The following is a 13,169-nucleotide window of genomic DNA, read 5'->3' as shown; positions in this document are numbered from 1 at the left end:
AATAATACATGTTAAAATATAAGTAAAATTTTAAAAAACAGATCTTGCCAACCCGTGGAGTAGTTTTATTTTTATTTTATTTTTTTATAGAACTGTCTGTGGAGTAAATTTTTTATTATTACCAACTAAGCTATGCTAAGGTGGAGTAATTAACTTTTTTATTAAATTTTTTATTATTACCAACAACTTCAAATTGACTTTTTTCATTTTTTTTTTTTTTTTGAAGAATGACTTTTTTCATTTTAGTTAGCTGAAAACGAAGATAGCACTCATTTGAAAGTTTCCCTTTTAAAACTCCATGTTTGGTTTTGTTTTAAAAAAAAAAAAATACACATACAAGTATAACAAAGGCACTCAAGATTCTGATTCGGCCACTCATTATGTACAACCGGAAGACGCATTCACAAAATAATCATCATCCCATACACTAACATATAATATGGGGCAATTTCCGAAAAACTCCTTACCTGTTAGTCCAAATGCACAATTAAGAAAAAAATTAAGTAAAAGGCAAATAGTAGCAGAGAAAGGCCTTGCCAATGGCTAAATTAAATGCATAGAAGAACAATAAAATTAAGGTCAAGCATCTAGAGTTTAGGAAAAATTACCCGAAAGTAGCAAGCTGAGCGAGAAAGAATGGGTAATGCTTGAGCGGAACCAAAGCAAGTTTATACAACACACGATTCCCGACACCTAGCACAACTGTGGCCGCCGCAGCAATTGCCACCTCAACCTTCCGATTCGCAATCTTCTTCCTCCTCCCAACACTCTCCACCACATCTCCAATCACCTGATCCCCGAACGAACACGAACACGGCCCCGCTTTATCCGATTCATTTCCGCCATCTGATCGGCGCCACACATCACTGGATCCGTCCGCCGCTACTAAAAATGATTTAGAATGTCTTGAAGATCTCAAGGAGATTCCTAGCCGTTGATTACTGAGACTACGGTTGAGAGGAAGAGATACAATATGTAGTGAGCGTTGCTGGATATGAACAGGGCCTGTTGTGGCGCCGGCGGTTAACCGGCGGTGACAGGAAGTCATTTTGATGTTCAGCAATTTGAATTTTTGGTAATGGGAGAACGAGAGAGAGAGAGAGAGGAAAACGAGGAGAAAACAAAACAGGGAATCTTTTGGAAGGAGAGGGAAAATGAAAATGATGAAATGATTAATGTATTTATAGGAACATTCGTTCACCGGTAATTTTCTCCCCCTTTTTTTCTTTTGAAAATTACAATGAAGGGCATGGTATTTGAATAAATTACAGTTTGTACTCAATCTACTTTTGTTTTAAAAGGAAATTACCTAAAGTGTTCTTTTAAACTTCTCTTAGTTATTGTAAAGTTCTTTTAGTTAAAAGTAAAGATAAAAGTAAAAACATACTACTACTGGCTCCTCCTCCCTTAACCAAAGGTCCAGGATTCGATTTTTGTCTTTGGGAATGGAAAGAATTTCCGTGGCCAGCAGTCCCATCCATAGAGGTGCAAACCATCTGCGAAAGTTAATAGTCACTGCTGTCGGCGATGGATACACTTACGAACCAAAAAAAAAACTATTTATATAAATGATGTAATTAAGGATTTAATTTTAGTAAAGCATTATTTCACTTCGTTATCTTCATTACATATGAGTCATGTTAGCATTCATAAATAACCGGTCCAAGACATTATATATACGTGGAAAAAAATTCATAAAATTATCTCATATATATTCTGCATGTGTTTAAAAAAAATCCAAATATTTTTCAAATTTAAAAGTATTCCAATTACAAATCTATTTTAAAATCATTTTTTTATAGAAATTAGGACGAGACAGAACTTGGACGGAATGAGAAATCTATTTTAAAATCATAAAACTTATCAAAAAGAATACTTATGAGCTAATTGATATGTAATTGATGGAGAATACGGGAATAAAATGGTTATATGTTTAAATAACTTCTAAAATTTGACAACATTAGATGCTCAATTGTACCATTTATGACATTAGAAATGAAATTGTTCTTGGGAATTAAAACTTCGCCTGTGTACGAACTCATCACTTACAAATAATTACTAATATTGTTCCACACTACAACCCCAACCCCGCTCTTCCCTGCTCCACTGAAGACCGAAGCGTCAACGTTGAACTTCAACTGCCCCAACTAGACGGACTCCACACACCAGCTATACGAGACTGACCAGTACCAAAAGTCCATATCCTACCAGCCCCTGCACACACTTTTTCTGCTTTCCATTTTGGAAAAAATCGCAGTCCCCCTTCTACTACTAATTCTGGCGATAAGCAACTGTTATTCCATAGCTTATTATTTTGTTGTCTCCAAATTGACCAGATTACCATAACCGATTTACAAGCAGCCTCAGCCCCATTATTACAGCAGCATTCAACAAACCAACCTTCTATGTGGTTCCAATTTCTTGCATGAGGCTCCATTCTCGCTGCCCGCGAGCACCTCCTATCAAAAAAACACTCTGAAAACAAATGTCAACCATATTCAAACCTCTACATCACACATTAAACATTATAGATGGACCTTCATATGCCTCTCGAACAATCTATATCACGTAGCAATGCAGTTGTTTCCTAGTCTCCACATGAACATCAGAACCTTAAGTGAAAGCTTGAGATCCCACTTCGAACACCAACCATTGCTACTACTCTGTTCTGCTCTGTTTTCTAGAGAATGTGGTAGCCTGATTTAGTCGAATAACATCCATTCTTGGAAAAATGACATATTATCCTATCCTTCAAATCACCTCGAGGTATACACATATTAGAAATGAGCTCAGCTTCTTGTCTATTAAAACAACCATAAATCTTTCCTTTATCCCAAATACGAGCACCATCCACAAACAAGTTGTTGGAGTTTAGTATCCTAAAGACAATTGTTTTAGGATATGAATATCAATGAATAAATTGTTTATTTAATAATTTGTTTTTAATCAGATATAGCATACTAAAACTATATATAAAAGGTATTAATCTTTTGTAAGAAAAGTAATCCCAAGTTTATTTAAGTAGTTATAAAGTGTTCAGACAAGCATGAAGTGAGACTATACTTTATAATAGACCAATAAACTTAAAATCAACCCCAAGTCAAGTAATGTGTTAAAGGGGTTGGTATATTACTGTTGATACTTGCATGTAACAGTGTTTTCTGTCGAGATAGAGAGCTGATCTCACAAGCTTTAGATATGGAGATATCTAGACAGTTACATGGATCTAATGAAGGAGTTCATTAGGATTGGGACCCGACTTGAGATAATAGCATACATAGGTTTATCTGAGTGTCAACTGTTCATCTTATTGGTATTAGTAGGTATAAGTAATCCTCAGACTCAAACATTCATTAATTAGTGATTCTGGATTATGGAGTGTGATGCTTTGATTCTGTGCGAGCACGATCCACTACAAGGGAGGCCCTAGGGTGTGTGAGAGCAGCGTTGGGTATCACATAAAGTAATTGCAGGATAGTTAATGTTAGATTGAGCATTCGTCACTCCTGATAAATAGGAGATATATCCAAATGGCCGCTTGTGCTGAATTGACTAAAATCCTTGCAAGGTGATAGAGTTAAGAGTAGAAATGGAGATTTCACTTAACTTATCTTTCAGAGTAAATTCAACTTGGATAAGTAAAACAGACTCTTTGCTATATGTAACCTTGACACGTTCCATGGTTATAAGAATTGTCTAAAGGATATCATTGATGAAGGATCGAATTATACTGCACCTAATGCGGAAAGCTAAATGTCTGTATTCAACCTGGCTTCTTATTTGCATTGGGGGAATGTCTTAGGTTCTGTAGTAACAGTTCGCGAAGTCATTCCGTTATATATAAGTTGAAATTAATTCCAAAGGATATATACGGCTAGTAGCAATAAGAACCTAATGGATCGCATATGGGACTTGGAACCAGAGGACGAAATTGTAATTTTAGTGGGATATATAGCATGGGCTGAAATTTGTAGTTAATTAGGGATAAATTAATTTGATTAATAATTATAATTAGATTATAATTGTGAATTAAATTAAAGAATTATCTGATAATATTAATTAGAGGTTTTAATGTGATTATAACTCTAATTAATTATCCCTAACTTAAATTAATAACTAATTGGATTAGAGTTATTATCTAAATATATTAGATTAGATATCATTAAGATAATAAGTATTTGTTTCAAAAAAAAGATAATAATAAGTATTTATTTAACTATCTAATTAGTAATTCTATTCCGAATAATTAATTAACTAATACAATTAGGGTTAGGGTTTGAGAAGTCTATAAATAGACTCATCTCCCTGTAAATTTTGGCTAACACAAATACTGGAGGCTAGGAATTGTTCCGAAATCATCCCGGCTAAATTACTCTCTTCTATACTCTCTCTTTGATCTCGTGTCGATTCCTTTAGAGACAATCAACTTAGATTGATATTCATTGGTTGTTTACTAATCACTTTACTTTTCTGTTGTGATTGTGGTTCGTGATACACGGATTAAGAGTTGTACGCACTTCGTTTGCAATTGTAGATAGTTCGTCATAAAAGGTATTTCGGTCTATCCCTCTTTGTATGAAATAACAATTAACAGATCTTGGAAAAGGGAAATAGATAAAATAGATAAAAAAAATTTACTATTCCGTTGTGCCTAGGCTTGTCTATTTTCCTTCACAAGTCGCGTACTCTAGCCTCCTTCATACCCCCGCCATAGCTTGACAAAACCTGAAACTCCCCATCATGAACCAACCATGGATCAGTCCACATCCCAATCCATGTGTCTGATCCTATTCTTCATGGTAACCCCCCTTTTAACATCTCAATCGAACCCCACACACTTCTTCAAACGTAACTAGGATTAGCGCTCCATTTAGAGGTAATAAAAGTATCTTGCGGGTAATATTTAGCTTTGTAAATCCGACTAACTAACATATAAGTTTGATTGATAAATTTCCACCCTTGCTTCCCTGGATATTATAATCGTGCAAATCCTTGAACCCGAGACCATCATTGTCTCACTTATTACACAGACGATCCCACACAAACTAGTGGATATTCTTATTACCATTCTCCTTCGTGCCCCACAAAAACGAGTTCGTCATCTTCTCAAGATCATCACAAATAGATCTAGGAAGCAAAAAAAACTCATACAAAACGTTGGAAGTGCTTGAGCAACCGATAAAAAAAGCACACTTTTTCCAGCATTGGATAAAAATTCCATACTCTAACTATTAAATTTCTTATGAAGTCTATCTTGAAGGAACTCCATGATAGCATGTTTAGACTTGCCTATAAGAAAAGAAAACCCTGATAGCGTGTCATATCTAGCGTCGAATGAACCTAGAGCAGAGAACATATTGCATTACGGACCTTCGTAGAGACATTTAGCTAAAAAAAATACATGATTTAGATAAATTAATACTAGCTCATACTCTTGAAGAATATCCACGACCCTCTACACCTCCAAATCTACCCCAAAAAATAATAAAAAAACTGACATCCGCAAATAAGAGATGCGAGACCCTAGGGGCCCCTGTAGACTCAGCACCCATTGATAGCTCAGTCCACTTCTGCTTTCTGAATAAGCTTAGAAAGAACTTCCACACACATGATAAAAGGATATAAAGACATGGGATCTCCTTGACATAGACCTCGACCTGGAGAGAAAGGACCAACTAGCGAACCATTAACCGAGATCGAATAAGAGACAGTGGAAACACAAAAGCATTATACACTCCACTCAGCACGCATTAAACGTCATACGGACCATAACAGCTTCTAAAACCCCCCTAATCCACTTTATCGTATGTCTTACTAATATCAATTTTAAGTGCCACTTCCCCTATATGACCTCGAGACTTCCTCTTCATATAACGTAGAGACTCAAAAGCAACAAGCACATTATCAATAAGTGACCGCCTTGGAACAAATGCAGATTGACTTTTTGAAATAATCTTTGGGAGACATACCTTCAGACGATTTGCTAACACATTGGCAATAATTGTATACATGTTACATAATGCGATAGGCCTTAAATCAGTCATACGAATTGGGTCATCACACTTCGGAATAAGCACAATTATATAATCATTCAGGTGAGCATGAAATTCCTTTCGAATCAACCATCCTAGGCATGCATTAAACACCTCCTGTCCAAAGCCAAAAATGCTGAAAAGACCCTGGATTAAGCTCGTTAGACCCTGGTGATTTATCCAGCTGCATTGATAAAACAACACGTTTAAACTCTGTTGAAACACCTTTCCACATGATTTTGATTTGACAAAATTATTTAAGTTAATCTCATGATTAAACAATTAAATTTAAGTGCTTTGATTTAATTGTACTAATGTGTTTGTTCAATGTTGAGTAAGTTAAGTAATAAGAACATGAACTAAAAATCTATAAGAGAAAGTCAAGACGAAGTCAGCAAATGCAAGAAGCTGAGTAAAATGCAACTCAGCTTAAGCGAAAGAAATGTCTTCTTCAAAAAAGCTTGAAGGCAAAGCCGCTAAGTCAAGCTGAGTAGTCGTCGGGTCAGCGTCAATGATCTGTCAACTTGAAAGACAAGGTCTGAGCAAAATTCAGAAGACTCAGAACTCTGTCAGAAGGACCTTTTCGAGAAGCATGGACCATTTGATAATTACTAAAAGACAAACCTGGCGCAAGAAGACAAACCTGGCGTTAGAAGACAAACCTGGCAAACATGGCTCCTGACGAAATCAGAAGACAGGATTGGCCTGCGGCACTGAGTGCTGACCAAGTGATGACGAATGAAGACCGTTTCCCCACAACGGCTATGTCAGGATTCAAATCATTGGCGCCCAAAAATCACTATAAAAAGGCCAATTCATCACTTTGATCAAATACAAGAAAGACAGACAAGCAAATCTTCATCAAGTCAATTCACTTGCAAAATCCAAAATAGAAGCTGTCTGAAAAAGAAAAGCAAGCTCTTACACCAACTCCTATTTTTGTGTAAAAGTCTAGAGTGATTTTATTCATCTAAAGTGTTCTTCACTAAGTGAGAACAATTCTTGTATCATCTGTAAAAGGTTAGAGAAGCTGAGTACTCGATTATAATACTCAGTGGTAAAGTGAAGCTGAGTACTCGGTTATAGTACTCAGTGGTAGAGTGAGGCTGAGTACTCGGTTATAGTACTCAGTGGTAGAGATAGGATTGAGTAGACGAATAGAGGACGGTACTCTTGCATACTCAGTTGCTATTGTAAAAGGTTTGTGCTCTACCTTTAAAGAGCTCAGTAGAGGATTGAAAAAGCTCGGAGGGATTCCGGGGACTGGACGTAGGCGGAGAGGCCGAACCAGGATAAGTCTGCTGAGTAACTTCTAACCCTTTCGCTTGATATATATATATATATGTATGTGTTGCTTGCTTAACATTACTCAGTAAAATAATTTGTACACGCTGAAGCTGAGTAACCTGAGTGCTGTGTTGGAAATCGACTTAAGTGTTGCTTCCCAACCCACATCTGAAACAGCTCGTTAGTAAATTGACTAAAGCTGTCTCAAAACATACTCAGCGGTGCTGACCTAGAGACTGGGTAAAAGTATTAAAATTAAAATAAGTCAGCCTTTAAAGTAAAAAGTTTAATTAGTTCCTAACCCCCCCTGAAACTAATACCATCACATCCACACTACCATACCCTTCATTCCGACCATTACGATCAACTGTAAATGCGCCTTCAAACAATAAACAACTTTTAAATAAATTTAGATATTTCATCTTCTAAGGCTTCTAATATCCAACAAATAATAAACAACAATAGTTGAACTAAAAACCCTCGTTATAAATTTGACCATTAAAACTCAATAGGTAGAGGCTATGCTTATTTTGTTTTTTACAAAGTAAGCCTTACTTTATGTGTTTTCACCATTGGATGAATTTTATATTTCATCATCCAATGATGAAAACACACAAAGTAACCTAATTAATAATAAGAATCTTATTAACGTAAAACATAATTGACCAAATTTTTATTTAAATCAAAATCTTTTAAATGTATTGATAGGATATAACATGTTACATTAGTGATACTATTAGTTGAATACATCACGACCCTAAATTTAACTCAAAAACCTGATTGACTCTTTAAATTTAAAGGATGTTTCATTAGTTCTCTGAACTTGCTTAAATGACTTAAATAACCCCCATGCTACGTGGCAAAGTAAAAGGCGATTTGGACAAATTGAAATGCCAATCACTTTAAGTAAATTTAGGTGATCAATAACCCATTTTAAGCAAATTCAAAGGGTAATAATAAGTAATAACCCATTTTAACCAAATTCAAAGGGTAATAATAAGTAAATTTAGAAGACTAATGTGAGAAAAAAATCCATAATGCCCGCACTTTTCTTTTATTTAATTTCTGACACTTTTATTATATTCAACTAAATATTAGAGATGTTAAAGATTAACGATGGAACAAGAGCAATATCTGTGGAAGCTATTTAGAGTATCTCCAAGAGACTCTTAGTGCACTCTCTAAAAATAATATAAATAATTGACTCTTAGTGATTTAAGAGTGACTAAGATATATCATCTCCAACAATACTTCTTATATTCACTCCTTATTTATTATTTTATAATTAAAATTATTAATGATTGTTATATTTACCAATAGTGAAAAGAGAGAGAGTCTTTAATAATAAAGCCCCTATTTTAGTGACTATAAAAACCGAGCATTTTCTGCGGTGAAGTAGACAATAATGCACGAAACTCTATCACCTATAATCATCTTCAGCTTCGCTCTCTTCTCCTTGATCTTCAAACAAGTCTTCAGCAGGGTCATAAACAATCATGTTTGGAAAAAGTTCTATGAAATCATCTTTTACCTTCTCTCTCAAATCTGGATATGGAATTAAGCCTTTCAAGATTACTCGAAAAGGCAACGACAATGGAAGATCAGGAGATTGCCTCATCTCCTCGTATATATCCATGGCTTCCGATGGTAATCCATTATCTAAGAAAGCCCTCATGATGTCTCCAAATGTATGTTGATCAAACAAAACTCCCTCTTTCTTCAAATCTTGCCAAACAAGCTTTGCTTCATCAATCTTCTTGTTTCTTGCAAGCATCATAAGCATGTCTCTGTAGAAGAACATGTCTGGCCGGTACCAAATTTCTTTACGCACCACATCGTAGAGCTGAAGAAGAAGAACACTCAATGAGAAAAAAGATATTCATGTCATGCTATTTGTTTATGCACAAGAATAAGAAAACTATAACAATCAACCCAAAGATACACCTAGCCATAGTTGTCAATCGAGATTCGACTCGTGAATCGAAATCCACATTTTGTGAATTGTGACTCGTGAATCGTAAGATTCGGTTCAAATTCACAATACTATATAAAAAAAATATATATATATTTACCATGTTGAACTCAAAATATTATCAAATATTAGTCTAGAAATGTAATTTTAATGTAAAAAAAGAAAATCATATCAACCAATTCCTTAAAAGTCAAATTTAATGCAAATGCAATCCTAATAAAACTATTCACAAATCGGACTACGTTTAATAACTTAGTGGAAATGGAGAGTTTAAGTCTGTGACTCTGTTTTTTTGCCTTGTTGTCAACTTAATAATGATCAAATTGACTAGTTTGAGTTGATAACATGATAAATAACAATCGGACTAGAGGAGAGTGAGTTTAGTAGTTAGTATTGTTGAAGTTTTTGATGACAGGTGATGAGGGTCAGGCTCGAAATAGAGCTGAATCGTATTGCATGATTCGGATCGCAAATCATAAGCTTCTGTCATAATTTAGATTCGCCCAGCTCGAAATAGAGCTTAATCGAATCCCGAACCAGCACGACCACTTGGAGAGTATAAGAGAGAGGCACGTTCATTCATTAATCTGAAATGAAACCGAACAGAATGAAAAATTTGCTACCTACTTGCGCAATGTTTCGATGAAAGCATTGAAGATCATCAAGCACATAGCACTTTCTAAAGTACAGTCAGTTCTTCAAAATATTCATAAACTTATTAAAGTACACCAAAATCATCTGACTATCAAGAGAAAAACTATAACAGTTCACCTTCATCCGACCGCTATTTGTGCAATTACAAATCATCTGTTGAAAACTGATTGTCACTGGAATTCCAATGTAATTTCAAATTATCTATTTAAATGAGAGTAATAACAAAGATATCAAGAGTTCCCTCGACAGCTGAACTACAAGGACGGTCCAGCTAAAAGCTTACAGAAGTCTCCAATTTAAATTAATGTTACTCTCAATCTACTGCAAAAGCGTTGTCACTAACAGAGTAGCAGTGAAAGAAAATCATGGTAAGTTGCATTGTATCCATTCAGCTAACAGATTTTTAAGCCATTAAACCATAGTTATTAAAGGCACATGGAGCACTAGGCGCTAGGGGTCTTGGAGCCTTGGCGCATGGCTCACGGTGATGGCGAGCACCATAGCGAGACAAGCACTTACAAAAACAAAAATTATAAAACTAACATAAAAATGCAATGAATTCATTTTCTGTGTTTCTGTTCTACTAAACTTCTTCCTCTTCTAATAGGACTCCGTCTTCCTCTTCTATTTAATTCAAATGTGTAGTGTATAATCTCTTCTTTTTTTTAAAAAAAAAATTCTCATTTGGGACCCTCAGATCAGATGACAGTTTATTCAACACGTGTTCCAGATATGTAACTGCCAAAACCCCCTAAAACTGACCCCTATGTCACCTTGGTGCGCCTTTGGGCAAAAGCCCCTTGGCGCAAAATGGCACGCCACGGCGGTTGCGCCCGCCATGGGGGATGTCATGGCGCTAAGGCCTGCGCCTGGTGCGCCTATACATTAAACTTTACGTGTCTGTGCTATTGAGCCCCTTAAATTTACTTTTGTTCCATGAAACTTCTAAATTTTATAATTGAAAGACATTGAACTCTTTTTTGGACAAATAACAAGCGAGCACGAGCTGACAAAAAAAAAAAGTAGAAAAAATTAGGCTAAATAGGTTCCAATTATCAATTTCAGCAGATCAACAGAACAAAATTAAGGTTGAACGGCTTGATAGCACACCGACGCACGGCTTAATAAACAAAAGTGAAGTTGAAAGGCTCAATAGCACATATGCATAAAGTTCAAGGACATAAAAATGTGGTTCACCATTCAACTATTTAATTTCCCCTCAACTCAAAACAGCATTTGCTAGAACCTCATTCAGAACATGATTGACAAAATAATTCCAGTTCCTTTAATACAAACTGATTCTTATTACTTTTCTTACCAAAAGAACTGATTCCTATACTATCACTCACCATATTCTAGAGAGACATCACTTTTGCATTATTTATCAACTTCATCTGGATAAGCATTGGAAAAATTGTGGTTGCCATTAAATCAGATTTTTTTTTAAAGACATAGGAATCTTAATGTCATGATATGATCAATCAAATCATAAATGTTTTATAAAATTTGAACATACTATCTGTATTATTCCACAACCACCATTAAACTATAACAAACTAGCACTCAGTAAGTCTTTTCGGATTATTTCTACAAACCAAGAGACCTGATGTTGATGGCAAATTACAAAGTGAGATGTATAAAATGATTCTTTTATGTAATAAAAGAAAACCCCAAATTCAATACTTTAATTCTGCTCTTATCACAACTATACCATCGAACGTTTTCACGACAGATGAGTTAAAAGTAGGTGTGGTACAAAAACTACATAGTAAGAAGAGATAAGATACAAATTTAGCAATATGGTTAGGGGAGAGATTATTTAGCATCTACAACAGTGCAATCTTAAATCTACCATTTATCAGACGTTGCAATTTGAAGCCTCGTTAACCATATGTGCAATTTTATGTTCTGTCCATAATCCAACCTTCAGCGTTCTGACCACCAAGAAGGCTTGAAATGCACATCTTTTGTTAACAACAAAAACTCATAATTCGTTAACGAGGCTTGAAATTGCACCAAATGATAAAAGTTGACTTAATATTGCCCTGTTTTATAAGTGGAAGCTAAATCAGTTCTCCCCATTACCTTATCCCTAGTAAGAAAGACTCAGATATATTCATTAGTGAACAACAAGTTCCAAAGAACACAAGGATTCCTCCACTACCTTGATAATAATCATTACCACAAAACCAACAAAGACAAATCACATTCAACTTCAATATCTTTCCATTGCTAGATATTTTCGTGAATCAGTTTACCCTCTTCTTAAGCGATGCTATTCTTAGTTTATGTTAGGTTGCTGACTAAAATTTTCCCAAAATCAATCACAATATCAATTTCCGCAATAAATCATGTAATGATTTTGACTCCTCAAAGTCCAAAAAATTGCATAATTTGCTTGAAGAAATAAAAATCTAAAGATATGCATTGTTTGTTTTCATTACTAATTTTCGCATTCACAAGAATTCTGCTCAATACACAACCAGATAAAAAACAAACCACGATGCTCTAACAGAACTTCAAATTTCACATCCCATTTCTCTGAATTTCTGAGCAACCAAACAGTAGAACATAAAAATCAAAACCAGAAACTAACCTTCATGCAAAGAAAAACCTGGTTTTGTCTCTGAAACTCGGCGAGAACAGAGACAAGATCAGACTTGAGCAAGCGAGAAACCTGAGACTTAATGAACCGATCAAGCCGGATAGGGTCTGACTGAAGTCTCTTCAGCTCCTTGGCCATCACTAACCCTTCTTTGCCTATATCTTTCTTCCGCCTCCATATGGACAAGCTAGGTTTGGAAGCCAAATTAGAAATGTAGCGCAAAATAACAAAAAAATGCTCTTGTTGCTGTTTGCTTTCGCAATTTATGCAACTAATTCTAGAACGCAAATGAGTTTGGGATGATGAAGTTCTCCGTGCAAGAACTGAAGCCAGACGCCACATAGAATAAACAGCAAAAATGAAATTTCTTCAGTTACCTCACTTTTAATCGGCAGTCTATCTTGTTTTCTTACAATTTAAACACGAGTAGAACTGTACATGGGTCGAGTTAGACCTGCAAAGCGACACACGACCCGATAACACGACACGAACACATGCTTTTTTAGTATTAGTGTTTAGGGTTTTATGACACGACATGAAAGTTGACACGACACAAAATGAGACGTTGATTTTCGTATCATTTTCGTGTCAACCCGAAAACACGAAACTGACCCGAAAT

At 35.4% G+C, this 13,169-nt stretch overlaps 2 protein-coding genes across 2 annotated transcripts in view; both read right to left on the bottom strand.

Moving 5' to 3' along the window:
- The window catches only part of LOC136232475 (protein CLT1, chloroplastic), a 29,597-nt gene extending 28,460 nt beyond the window's left edge, over positions 1 to 1,137 (bottom strand). Inside the window, exon 1 of the mRNA XM_066021657.1 lies at positions 609 to 1,137. Coding sequence (XP_065877729.1) covers positions 609 to 1,048 — 440 coding nt within the window. The 5' untranslated portion in view covers positions 1,049 to 1,137. The remainder of the gene's footprint in view (positions 1 to 608) is intronic.
- Positions 1,138 to 8,656: 7,519 nt separating this feature from the next.
- On the bottom strand, positions 8,657 to 12,924 carry LOC136231952 (pentatricopeptide repeat-containing protein At1g62350). The gene is made up of 2 exons (XM_066020989.1): positions 12,542 to 12,924; positions 8,657 to 9,162 (listed from the first exon to the last, which is right to left on the bottom strand). The coding sequence occupies exons 1-2, from the start codon at positions 12,890 to 12,892 to the stop codon at positions 8,740 to 8,742; spliced, it is 774 nt and encodes a 257-aa protein (XP_065877061.1). The 5' UTR covers positions 12,893 to 12,924; the 3' UTR covers positions 8,657 to 8,739.
- Between the last annotated feature and the right edge of the window lie 245 nt (positions 12,925 to 13,169).

This window comes from Euphorbia lathyris, chromosome 6 (assembly GCF_963576675.1).
Source record: "Euphorbia lathyris chromosome 6, ddEupLath1.1, whole genome shotgun sequence".
Classification (NCBI taxonomy): Eukaryota; Viridiplantae; Streptophyta; class Magnoliopsida; order Malpighiales; family Euphorbiaceae; genus Euphorbia; species Euphorbia lathyris.
Note: the sequence above shows the minus strand (reverse complement) of the source record. Positions and strands in the feature narration are given on the sequence as shown.